The following is a 12,803-nucleotide window of genomic DNA, read 5'->3' as shown; positions in this document are numbered from 1 at the left end:
TATCGAAAATGCATCGATGGAGGTTATGAAATCAAGAGGAGAATAAGATATACTTATAATCCCACACTGTTTTTGAAGGTCATCTTTCCTTTTTTTTTCCCAACTGAAGCTCCTGACAAAGCACCCCGGCAAGCGCCTCGGTGGAGGAGAGGACGCCGAGCGTGAGATCAGGGAGCATCCGTTCTTCCGCTGGATGGACTGGGACCGTCTGGAGAGGCTGGAGATCCCGCCGCCCTTCATCCCCAGATCTGTCAGTCCAACACCTGTGACCTCCTCACCACATCTCTACTTCCTTATACCTGCCATTCTCCTACAACCATGATTCCCCCCCCCCCCCCCCCCCCATCATTGCTCTTCTCAGTACTTCATCAGAAGTAATGACCTACAGTACATCTAGCTACAACTTAAATGCTAATGTATTTGTTCCATAGGCCTGGTTGATGTGACCTAAACTGTGTTAGTAGTGGGACTGCTTCTTTAACCAATCAGATTTCAAATGCGTCCTCACAGAGTCACAACGCTGCCCCATGAAGAAATCAGCATTTTACCGTCCTCTGATTGGTTGGTCAGAGCAAAACTTGAGCAGCCAACTTTGAATATGGTTTCTGAACTGCTCCAAATTTCTAATCTGATTTGTTACAAGAAACAGCCCCGTTGCTGATATAGTTTAACTTAGATTGGCCAGCAGTCCTGATTCAGGGCAGATTTGATTGTCATGGCAATACATGGAGGCTGAAATCTGCAAAAAAATATCTAACATACATTTATAGTAGATGTGATAGAAGCATGCAGCCAAGAGAAATGCTATGAAAGGAAGAGAATTGACTGTTGGAAATAAATAGCCCGGTGGCAGGAACAGACTTATAAAAAATAGGCTCCAAAAAAAAACAAAAAGCAAGGAAAAAGCAAAATAGAATATATGCTCATGTGTCGTCATAAATGATGGCACTAAGATTTGCGTTACTTCAGAGGCATATTTGTTGGTCCGGTTACAAAAATCCAATTCTCACTAATCCTGTTCACTTTCAACAGGGCGGGAAAAAAGGGGAAAACTTCGACAAGTTCTTCACGGCGGCCCCGTCGGCGCTCACTCCCTCGGACCCGGATGTGCTGGCAGCCGTCAACCAGGAGGACTTCCAGGGCTTCTCCTTTCTCAACCCAGAGTTTGCTCCGTCACCCCTAACTGCAGTCTAAAAATAACCTAACCTACCACGCAAATAGTCTAGTTTTATACTGCGACCTCTCACAACTCCGTTCAATACCAGGACTCCCATGAATTTAATCCTGCTAGACAGATATGTTGCAATAATGCAAAGAATGCCATTGTTGTAGAGCGCCATGTAAGAGTTGTTTTTGGAAATAATAACAGAATCACTTTTATCATTTTGCATGCAGATTATATAGAATCTATTTGACTCAATTTCTGTAGAGGTTCCCAGAAATACAGCACATAGAGATGTTATATGTGGGCAGCAGATGTATTTCAATAAAAATCCTTTAATTAGAGATTACATTACACTGGTGCACAAAGTATTAGGCCACCATGATATTTGTTGTTTTAGCAACAGAATGACCAAATGCAACTAGAATGTACTTACAGGAGTTGTCCCTCCGATTTCATGAATGATGACGAACAGATGACAAAGTTTTCAGAAGTGGATGACTGCTTTGATGACAACGGTAAAAGTACATTTCTAAACATTTACCCAGATTTTTAAACCAAAATTATTATGTACTTCTTTGGTCCGTTTCACAACGATCAGTTTTGTGTTTTATATCAGTATTTGTCCTGTTTTTCGGGAAAATGATCATGAAAGCAACAAATCTAGTGGTGGACTATTCACGAGGTGAAGATTGTGTTTATTCCCAGCTATTTAGACCAATGATATGTCTTCCAAATTTCCAAGCCACACCAATTGAATATGGGCATTTTTATTTGTATTCAGTATTGTTATTTATTATTACAGTATTTATTAACCTAATTGTGTGTTGTTTTCATTTTTGTCAGGTTTAGTTAATTTTATTTACTTTTTAATTGTATTTACTTTTTAATGTTATTTACTATGTAATGTATTTAATTTTTAATGTTGTGTTTAATGTAATGTATTCTGTTTATTTATTTTATTTCATTTTATTTTCCTGTTTTTATTTATGTGATTTACTATAGTTCTTAATTATTTTTAATTAATTTTCTATTATTTTATTTAACATTGATATAATAATTTTTAATTGTGTGTTTTTGATTTAACTTAATTTTACTCATTTTCTATTTTTATTTAACCCATTTTACATTATTTTTAATTAATTTTCTTTTTTTCATATTTCACTGATTTTTCTTACTGACTCATTCCATTGTATTTTCATGTTTTGAATTTTTAATTCCAGTAATTCCGTTTTTTAAATGTTTATGTAGTGTATTCTTTTTATTTTTAAATAACTGTCGATTTATTTATAAATAGAATACACTACATAAACATTTAAAAAACGTTTAAATGTTTTTTAAATGTTTTATTTAATTTTATTTCAATTCTTTTCTTTATAAATAGAATACACGACATAAACATTTACAAAATGTTTAAATGTTTTTTAAATGTTTTATTTAATTTTATTTGAATTATTTTCTTTCTGTACACATTTTATTTTTTTGTATTTGTTTATTATTACTTTTATTTTGGGCAGCCTGGTGAAGGACTGGTTAGCACGTCTGCCTCACAGTTCTGAGGACCGGGGTTCAAGACCGGAGTTTGCATGTTCTCCCCGTGCCATTGTGGGCTTTCTCCAGGTACTCCAGTTTCCTTCCACATTCCAAAAACATGCATGGTAGGTTAATTGAAGACTCTAAATTATCCGTAAGTGTGACTGTGATTGCGAATGGTTGTTTGTTTCTCTGTGCCCTGCGATTGGGTGGCGACCAGTACGGGTGTACCACGCCTCTCGCCCAGAGTCAGCTGGGATAGCCTCCAACACTCCCGCGACCCTAGTGAGGTTAAGCGCTACGGAAAATGGATGGATGGATCGATAGGTGTTTTATCATTTATTAGATTTTATTCATTAATTTCATTATTTTTAATGAGAATATATGTTTTTTTTCCATTTTATTCATTTGCAAATGATTCTATTTCAGTTTATTTTAATGTTGTTATTATGGTATTCATTTATTGTACTTTATTTATATTAATGTTCATTCTTTTTCATTTTTCATACGTTTTATATGAATTTTATTTCCTTTTTATATCACATTTAATGTTTTTTTATCTTAACATATATATAATATATATGATATTTATTAATTGTACTCTATTATATGTATTTTTTATCAATTCAATTGAATGATCTTTTTTTTATTTGATTTCATTTTATGTATTTTATTTTTATTTGATGTATTTTATTTAGACAAGTCCCATTGAACGCCACTCAGTCATCTTCCTGTGGGCTCGCTTGACCTCCAAAATCAACGTCGCACACACAAGCACAGACCTAACCCGACCCACTCAGAAGCCACGCTGAGAGTGGACGCGGGCTTCAAGCACCGCCTCCCATTCTGTCTGTCATCATAATCCTTCACCACCTCAAATTGGGCCACTACTTTGAGCCCATTTTTTTAAATACTTTTTATACGCTCTAAAAAGCCCAACTTAATTTTATAAGAGACTTAAAACTCCAGGTGCGTGAGCTTGTGCAGAGGTTTTCTGGTGTGCTGTGACGTCCTGGCAGCATCATCGATTAGTTGTAATTAAAAAGCGCGGCTCTCTGGAAACAGTTCAATATGGCGAGCAAATAATAGCATCAACTGTCATCGGGCGCTATCTCAGCCTGGCCAGGTGGCTCATATGGAAAGCCGATTGAGCGTTTATTCAATATCCTTGATATCCATCTTAAAGTCCCTGTACTAGTATAGTAAGACAATTACTAATAACATTTTATTCCATTACTAATGCCACTTTTCCCTAATAGTACACAATTAAACCTTGTAGTAAACTACTGAGCTTCACTCATAAGACTACTAGGCCCAACTAGTAGGCATGTGTCACACACTAGTAGCCTCCTGTACCCTACTAGTTGCAACAAAATGACCAATAGTAGGTTTGCCTCACGAGTAACACGTGGGCAGCAGTGGGGGTAAAAAAAGTTACAAGTAAGAGCCAGATGTTCTACTAGTGCACTCAATTGTCTTTAAATGTTATATAAATGCTCAAATGACTTCATGGAAAGCCGTTTGAGCATTTGTTCAATAGCCTTGATATCCAGCTTAAAAGTACTAGTACATGTTACTAGTGAGGCAAAACTGTGCTACTAGTACTTCTAGTGACATCAAAATCTGCTAGTTAACATCTAGTGCCTGCCTAGTGGTAGTAGTAGTCCACAGATATCAACTTTTGTCCACAGATATCAAGTTTTGCCTCACTGGTGACATAGCTGTCCTACTAGTATGCCAAAGGTATCCTGTTAATGTGCAGAAATGCCATACAATAGTGGAAGGCAGTAATGGAAAAGACAACTAGTAAGACACAGTCATTCTTCTACTGCATCCTAGTTGTTCTACTTGTGCACTGAATTATGATTTAGTGAATTATTATTGTTTATTTAATATTATTTATTAGTGTTTTATTTTTTATTTTTTATGTTGTATTGTATTATTTTATTTATATGTATTTTAATATTACATTATTATAAATATTTATGTATTTATTATTATTTATTCAGTAAACACTCAAATGGCATTATGTGTTTTTTAGTAGTTTATTCAATATCTTTGATATCCAGCTTAAGTTGCATGTATTAGTACCCTCTATACTACACACTAGTAGGAAAACTATGTTACTAGTGAGGCAAAACGGAGAACAACTAAGTACAACCCCAATTCCAATTAAGTTGGTACGTTGTGTGAAACAGAATACAATGATTTGCAAATCATGTTCGACCTATATTTAATTGAATACACTACAAAGACAAGATATTTAATGTTCAAACTGATAAACTTTATTGTTTTCAGCAAATAATCATTAACTTAGAATTTTATGGCTGCAACACATTCCAAAAAGGCTGGGACAGGGTTATGTTTACCAGTGTGTTACATCACCTTTTCTTTTAACAACATTCAATAAACATTTGGGAACAGAGGACACTAATTGTTGAAGCTTTGTAGGTGGAATTATTTACCATTCTTGCTCGATGTACAGCTTCAGCTGTTCAACAGTCCGGGGTCTCCGTTTTCGTATTTTACCTTTCATAATTTTCCACACATTTTCAATGGGACACAGGTCTGGACTGCAGGCAGCCCAGTCTAGTACCCGCACTCTTTTACTACGAAGCCATGCTGTTGTAACACATGCAGAATGTGGTTTGGCACTGTCTTGTTGAAATAAGCCAGGGGCGTCCATGAAAAAGACATTGCTTGGATGGCAGCATATGTTTCTCCAAAACCTGTATGTACCTTTCAGCATTAATGGTGCCTTCACAGATGTATAAGTTACCCATGCCATTGGCACTAACTCAGCCCCATACCATCATAGATGCTGACTTTTGAAGTTTGCATCCATAACAGCCCGGATGGTTCTTTTCCTCTTTGGCCCGGACACGATGTCCACAATTTCCAAAAACAATTTGAAATGTGGACTCGTCTGACCACAGAACACTTTTGCACTTTGCATCAGTCCATCTTAGATGAGAGAAGCCGGCGGCCTTTCTGGGTGTTGTTGATAAATGGCTTTTGCTTTGCATAGTAGAGTTTCACTTTGCACTTACGGATGTAGCGCCGAACTGTATTTACTGACATTGGTTTTCTGAAGTGTTCCTGAGCCCAGGTGGTGCTATACTTTACACATTGATGTCGGTTTTTGATGCTGTGCCGCCTGTGGGATCGAATGTTACGGGCATTCAATGTTGTTTTTCGGCCTTACCGCTTATATGCAGTGATTTCTCCAGATTCTCTGAATCTTTTGATGATATTATGGACCGTAGATAATGAAATCCCTAAATTCCTTGCAACTGTACGTTGAGGAATTGTCATTGTCTTTAAATTGTTCGACTATTTTCTCACACACTTGTTCACAAAGAGATGAACCTCGCCTCATCTTTGCTTGTGAATGACTGAGCAATTCAGGGAAGCTCTTTTTCTACCCAATCATGGCACCCACCTTCTCCCAATTAGCCTGTTCACCTGTGGGATGTTCCAAATGTTAAATGAGCATTCCTCAACTTTCTCAGTCTTTTTTGCCACTTGTCCCAGCTTTTTTGGAACGTGTTGCAGCCATAAAATTCTAAGTTAATGACTATTTGCTAAAAACAACAAAGTTTATCAGTTTGAACATTAAATATCTTGTCTTTGTAGTGTATTGAATTAAATATAGGTTGAACATTATTTGCAAATCATTGTATTCTGTTTTTATTTATGTTTAACATAAAGTCCCAACTTCATTGGAATTGGGGTGGTAACAAATTGACAACTACATGCCACTAGTAGTACTAGATGCATAAAATTCTACTTGTTAATATCTAGTACTTCCCTAATATTCCTTGTGGCATGCAAATGTAAACTAGTGCAATTTTGCCTCACTCGTAACATGAAGTTGTCCTAGTATGCCAAAGTTGCCCTACTCGTGTGCAGTATTTGTCATAGACTAGTGGAAGGTAGTCATGGGGAGAAAAAAACTTTACTAATGAGATATAGTCGTTCTTCTAGGGTGCCCTTGTTGTTCTACTAGTGCGCTGAATTGTCTTTACCGTGAGGACAAAGCGTGTGCTAGTACACAGACCTTGGGCTGGATATCAAAGCTATCGAATAATCACTTCCACTTTCCATACGGCTCCGCTTATTTCCCAAATTCTAGCTTTGATCTGGCATCTCGTACATCCCAATCTTTCACCCACTTCACTTTTTTTCCAGCATATTCATGATTATTTCCTCAACAAATCCCAGCATGCCAAGCGTAAGTGACACCATACATCAAATCTGAACTTTTTTTTTTTGTTTTTTTTTCTCGATAGCACAAACAATCCCAGTCGTTTAGAAAATGACTTTGTTTATCTATTCTGTGTGTTTATTGTGATGGGGAAAACAAGCGGCAAATTGATAAGTAAAGATGAATAAAGTGCAGCGATGAAGCTGCGGTGAAACAAACAGCTTCTCGCCTTATCGGCTTTCTGTTACCCCCCACCACCTCCCACTTTCACACATATGCGCAAAAGTGCAACCTCAAGCGCGCACACACACATATACAGAAGTTGCTGAGCCCTCTATTTACTGTAGTACTGTACTTGCCAAAGCAGCAAAACCCTCTCTAGGGCAGCTCATGTTCCCACCCTCCTCCTTCTGCTCCCCCTCCCTCCTTTCCAGAATTGTGATGGGACTAATACCCCCTTAGAGAGTCTAACAAGTTGACCTTCACATTAAAATCTTATCAAGTTCTCCCTCTCTCCTTCTTCGCCTCCCCCGCTCACGTCCTGTACTGTACTGTATCTGCCCTTCATCACTCCAACGTCCTTCATGTCTCTTCACAGTGTTCATTTAGTGCTGGTGGCTTTAAATCATCCTGTCAAAAGGTGTTGTTGTTGTTTTTTTGTTTTTTTGTTTTTTTTATCTGTTGATAACACTACACCGCAGGCAGCACTGTGAGTTAGTGCTTTGCACATTTGCCTCACAGTCAAGAGTGAATCTCAGCTTGGGCCTTCCTGTGTGGAGTGCGGGTTTTCAAAATCATTCAACATGCTTCTGAGTTAAATACAGTGACGTGTATATACTGTAAATGACCCAGAGGTGTGAATATGAGTGTAAATGGTTATTTGTCTATGTTCCATCCAATTTACTGGCAACCAGTTCAGGGTGTACCCCGCCTCAATAGGCTCCAGTCACCGGTGTAATCAAGCTGAAAGTCACACAGGCTGTAGTACATTTGTGTGTTGATGTGCGCCATTAAGGGGTGTGGCCTCGTGAGCAACATCTGAAGATGCAGTGAGTCTCGTTGGTCGTTTACCACGCGGTTAGTTCAGTGTGAGCATGTTCTCTGTTTTCCTTGCAAACGTTTTCATTTTGTATTTGTTTGGTTTTGACAAACGGCTAAACACTTCACTTCACTCACAGCTCACTCGTGAATAAAATTTTGGCTTGCAGCACAAAAGTATATACAGTGGTGCCTTGAGTGAACCAACTAATGACTTTTTTGAGATACGAGCGGTCGATTGGCCGATTTTGTGCTCTGACTTGTGACTGCAACCTTGAGATGCGAGCACTGTATTTTGACAAGTAACAACTAACTTCACAAGAAGCAGCAGTTTGTTTGGCGGATAGAATTATTCAATATTCTTCTAAAAGAGGCTAAAAGAGTGTGGTAAAAACTGTTACATTTATGTTAATTCTATTTAATTATTTCATTACTGTATCTGTTTACAAAATAGGCTATAATATTTTTTCTAATATTCTCAATTTTGGGGGGACATTTGAATGGATTAATGGCATTTCCATTCATATCAATGGTAGAATAGCAATAGCAAAACAATAGTAAAAGTATAACAAGCGCTGATGCAAGACTACAGGCAGCATGGTAGGGTAGTGGTTAGCACGTTTGCCTCACAGCTGTGAGCTCACAGGTTTGAATATCAGCTCCTCCTGAATGGCGTTTGCGTGTTCCTCCCGTGCTTGCGCGGGGACTTCGCCTTCCTCCCACATTCCAAAAAGAGTTTTCAAATTGTCCATCGGCTAGAATGTGCGCATGAATGTTTTTTTTGTCGCCGTGTGATTGGCTATTGAACATTCCAGGATGGACCCCGCTTCTCATCCATATCCACTGTATGCAAAACATGCTGCAACCAAACCTGCTAAACGGGATAGCTGACTTCCTCTATGTGCTACGCTAACGCGCATAACTAGGATTGATCACACGATTGTTTGAAGTCAAATTTTGTTTTCTTTATGGCTGGTATCTTTGGACAAAAGTTAAATACAGTGGTGCCTTGAGATACAGGTTTAATTCATTCCGTGGCCATGCTCTTAACGCAAAACACTCATCTTAAATCATCTTTCCCCATTGAAAGATTACTAAAATAATTAAATAGAATGTAAAGCATTAAACAGTTTGTGCCACACGATTTAATGTTTCATCCATCAGTGTGCTGCGCCTTCTGGTGTGCCCGCCTTGGCCACCGGGAGGCACTACTACATAATGCAGACAAAAGAAGAAGAATAGACTTCTTCTGCTGCCGCTCTACCACTCAGTAAGTTGCAGTAATATTAGTCATTTTTTGATGCAGCAAATAATCAATTGGTCAATTCAGTCAGGCGAGTTTCCTAAAGCTCTTAAAGTAGCTGCCATTAAGCCTTTGCTAAAAAATAGAACGCTGGACACTTCCATGTTAGCAAGCTATAGACCCAACTCAAATCGCCCTTTCATAGCCAACATTGTTGGGAAAGTTATTTTTAATCAACTCAGCAATTTCTTGAACTTAAATGGACTTTTTGACAAATTTCAATCAGGTTTCCGAACTCATCACAGTACAGAATCTGCTCTTATGAAAGTGCTAAATGATATGGTTGAATACTGACTTAGGAAAGGTGTCAATTCTAGTCTTGTTGGATCTCAGTGGGGCTTTTGATACAGTAGATCATAATATACTGCTGAACAGGTTGTCTACGTGGGCAGGACTAAATGGAACAGTCCTTAAATGATTCCGGTCCTACCTGGAGGAAAGTAAAGTAAAGAAAGTAACCATTGGAAGTATTCAGCCTCATCGAATGGCAATGACCTCTGGGGTCCCTCAAGGGTCAGTTCTTGGACGCCTCCTGTTCAGCCTGTAAATGCTACCCCTGGGTCAAATTCTTCAGAAGTTTAATTTTGACTATCATAGCTATGCCGATGACACAGAGTTATATCTAGCAGTGTCTCCAGATGACTACAGTTCAATTGAGGTGTTGTGTCACTGTCTGAAACAGATAAATAACTGGATGAGCCAAAATTGTCTTCAATTAAACCACAAAAAAAAAACTGAGATAATTGTTTTTGGCAATAAAGATAAGAGGATTGCTGTTAATAAATACCCGGAGTCACTCTTTAAAAAACAAATCCCAAGTCCGAAACCTTGGTGTTCTGATAGATTCCGACCTGAATTTCAACAGTCATATCAAATCAATTACTAAAATTGCCTTCTACCATCTGAAGAACATATCCAGAGTGAAGGCTTGGTGGAGAAACGTTTATCTCAAGGAGACTTGACTATTGTAATGGTCTTCTGACTGGACTCCCTAAAAAGAGCATTAAACAGCTGAAGCTCATTCAGAATGCTGCAGCTCGGGTTCTGACCAGAACAAAGAGGTCAGAGCATATTACTTCAATTCTAAAGTCTTTACACTGGCTTCCAGTCAGCTTTGGAATAGATTTTAAAGTTCTGCTACTGGTCTATAAATCACTAAATGGTTTATGTACTGAATACATGAAAGAAATGCTAATGGGTATAAAACCAGTCGGGCTCTGAGATCGACAGACGCAGGTCAAATAGTGGAACACAGAGTCCAAACCAAAGATGGTGAAGCAGCATTTAGCTATTATGCTGCACACAAATGGAATAAGTTGGCTTCAGAAGTGACGTCAGCCCCATGTTTTTAAGTCCAGGTTAAAAACTCTTCTATTTTTCTCATGCTTTTTAGAGCATGTTCACTTTTCAATGATATTTCTTGCACTGTATGCTGTTCTAATTATACTTTTATTATATTATTTTTTTCTCTTTATCTTAAATGTTTATAACCTGTTTTTTTCTTTGTTTTTAAATTCTTTTAATCATGTAAAGCACATTGGGTTGCCTTGTGTATGAAATGGGGTATATAAATACATTTGCTTTGCTTTGCTTTTAGGATGAAGAATATATGCCTGTGAGTAATGGTATCTTATCTATCTGTTTGTGTTGTTCCACCATATGCGTTCAAATATCCAGTCATTTGTTAGTTGTTCGTTAGCATTAAGATGCCTGACCTTAAAGCAAAGTTATGTGGTTGTTTTACACACACAATGTGTAATTTTCTTTATTTTATGCTTAGTTTTTCTGTAAACTTCAACTGGGAGTGGCATCAAACTGCTTGAAACCTCTCTTTTTTGATGAAATGTTCACCATTTGTTCAAATGCTGCATATTGAGAAGTGAGTTGAACTGAGTTTACTGCCACCATAAAGTGCTCGTATCTCAAGTTTGCGCTTGCAATTGTCGTATATTTCAGTAGTATCACAATCAGAGTTCTGGCCCTTGCAAAGGAACTCTGATTGTGGTACTAGTGAAATATGCTACACAAGTCAAAGCAAAAATTTGGCCATATGACGGCTCGTACCTCGAAAAACCCGGAAGGAGGGTCATTTGTATCTCAAGGCATCCACTGTACATGTAGCCTATATCTTATATTTATACAAACATGGTATCATACATGTAAACTCAAATGAAGCCTGAACATTGAATATTGTCATCTTTGGTGACTCTGTGGTATCATCCTGTGTTTAAAAACAAATTATATTGTAGCCGTTTAAAGTTCCTATGGTTGCTTTGATCCGATCTCCTTCGCTATTAACCTGAACTGGGAGGAAGTGCTTAGACCCGTTTTATCGAATGCAGTAGAAGGTTGCGCATATACTGGATTGATCTGGGATACTCTTCAGCTCACCTCTGACCCGAATTAAGAGAAACACAATAGAATGGCTGGATAAGACTAAACTCTGACTGGAAACTAGCCAGCATCACCACTGGATGATGCTGGAGCCTCATCCGAAGAGTGAATGACTGACGCTGGCAGGGTTGAACCCGGCGGCGTTGACATGCGGTGCAGCTGCAGCAAGGCCTCGCCGCTTCCCCCGCCCCTCGTTCTCCCCCTTCCAGTGCACGCAGCTCATCGCTCACTGTCATCCGTGACGCCGCTCACATCTCTCGTCCTCTATTTCTATCCTTCCTCTCGTTCTCTGCCCCTCTATTCAAACGTTGTCGCCACCCTACATCGTCCCACCCTTCCTCCCCCCTCGCCGTGACAATCATGTCACCCTTGCCCTGAGGTCAGAGGACACCAGAGACTTTTGATATTTTTGCCGAAAAAATGAGAGGATTCTCTCAAGTGCACTCTAAATATAGACGGGGACCTCTGGGGACCTTAAGCAGGGCGAGGACGCAAGGAAAGGAAAGGAAGACCGAAAGGAAGGAGGAAAGAGACTGAGAGGGAGAACTGAACGGAAGATTGATAGGTCGGAAGGAAAGATAAGACAGATGGGAAGTTGATGAAAGAGGATGATTGGATGACAGACAGGAAGTCAAGACACAAGGAAGGCAAAAAGGAAGGACGAATAATGGAAAATCAAAGGAAAACAAGTGAATCAGGAAGAAAATCAAGAGAGAGAAGCAGGACAAATGGAAAGAGAAGGAAAAGAGCGAGATAGACAGTAAGCAAGTTAGGATGGATAGACAGTAAGCAAGTTAGGATGGAAGAAAGGAAAGACAGAAAAAAGGAGAAAGGGTTGAGAGAGGAATAAGACACAGGTGAGAAGGATGGGGAAAGATAAGAAAGAAGGACCAGACCTGAGGAAAGAAAGGAGGAAACAGACTGGAAAGAAAGGAATGAAGAGAAATGCTGAGAGGGAGAACTGGATGGAAGATCAATAGAAGGGAAGGAAGGATAGATAGGATGAGAGAAAAGAAGAAAACTGGGTGGAAGACAGGAAGAGAAGATGATTGGATGACAGACAGGAAGGGAGGGAGGAAGGAAGGAAAATGGGCAGTAAGAAAGGAAGAGAGAAGGAGTTGATTTAGGAAGAAAAATAAGAGAAAAGAATACAGATTAACAGAAGG

General features: G+C 38.8%; 2 protein-coding genes across 2 annotated transcripts in view; both read left to right on the top strand.

Annotated features, from left to right (window-relative positions):
- Nucleotides 1-1,397, top strand: part of prkcg (protein kinase C, gamma) — a 36,483-nt gene extending 35,086 nt beyond the window's left edge. Inside the window, exons 16-17 of the mRNA XM_061674498.1 lie at nt 110-250; nt 1,033-1,397. Of these exons, the coding sequence (XP_061530482.1) occupies nt 110-250; nt 1,033-1,194 (303 nt within the window). The 3' untranslated portion in view covers nt 1,195-1,397. The remainder of the gene's footprint in view (nt 1-109; nt 251-1,032) is intronic.
- A 127-nt stretch (nt 1,398-1,524) lies between these two features.
- cacng7b (calcium channel, voltage-dependent, gamma subunit 7b) overlaps nt 1,525-12,803 on the top strand; it is a 31,019-nt gene continuing 19,740 nt past the window's right edge. The window contains exon 1 of the mRNA XM_061674500.1: nt 1,525-1,680. Within this exon, the coding sequence (XP_061530484.1) occupies nt 1,660-1,680 (21 nt within the window). The 5' untranslated portion in view covers nt 1,525-1,659. The remainder of the gene's footprint in view (nt 1,681-12,803) is intronic.

This window comes from Phycodurus eques, chromosome 4, assembly GCF_024500275.1.
Source record: "Phycodurus eques isolate BA_2022a chromosome 4, UOR_Pequ_1.1, whole genome shotgun sequence".
In the NCBI taxonomy this organism is placed as follows: domain Eukaryota; kingdom Metazoa; phylum Chordata; class Actinopteri; order Syngnathiformes; family Syngnathidae; genus Phycodurus; species Phycodurus eques.
This window is presented reverse-complemented; position numbering and strand designations above follow the sequence as displayed.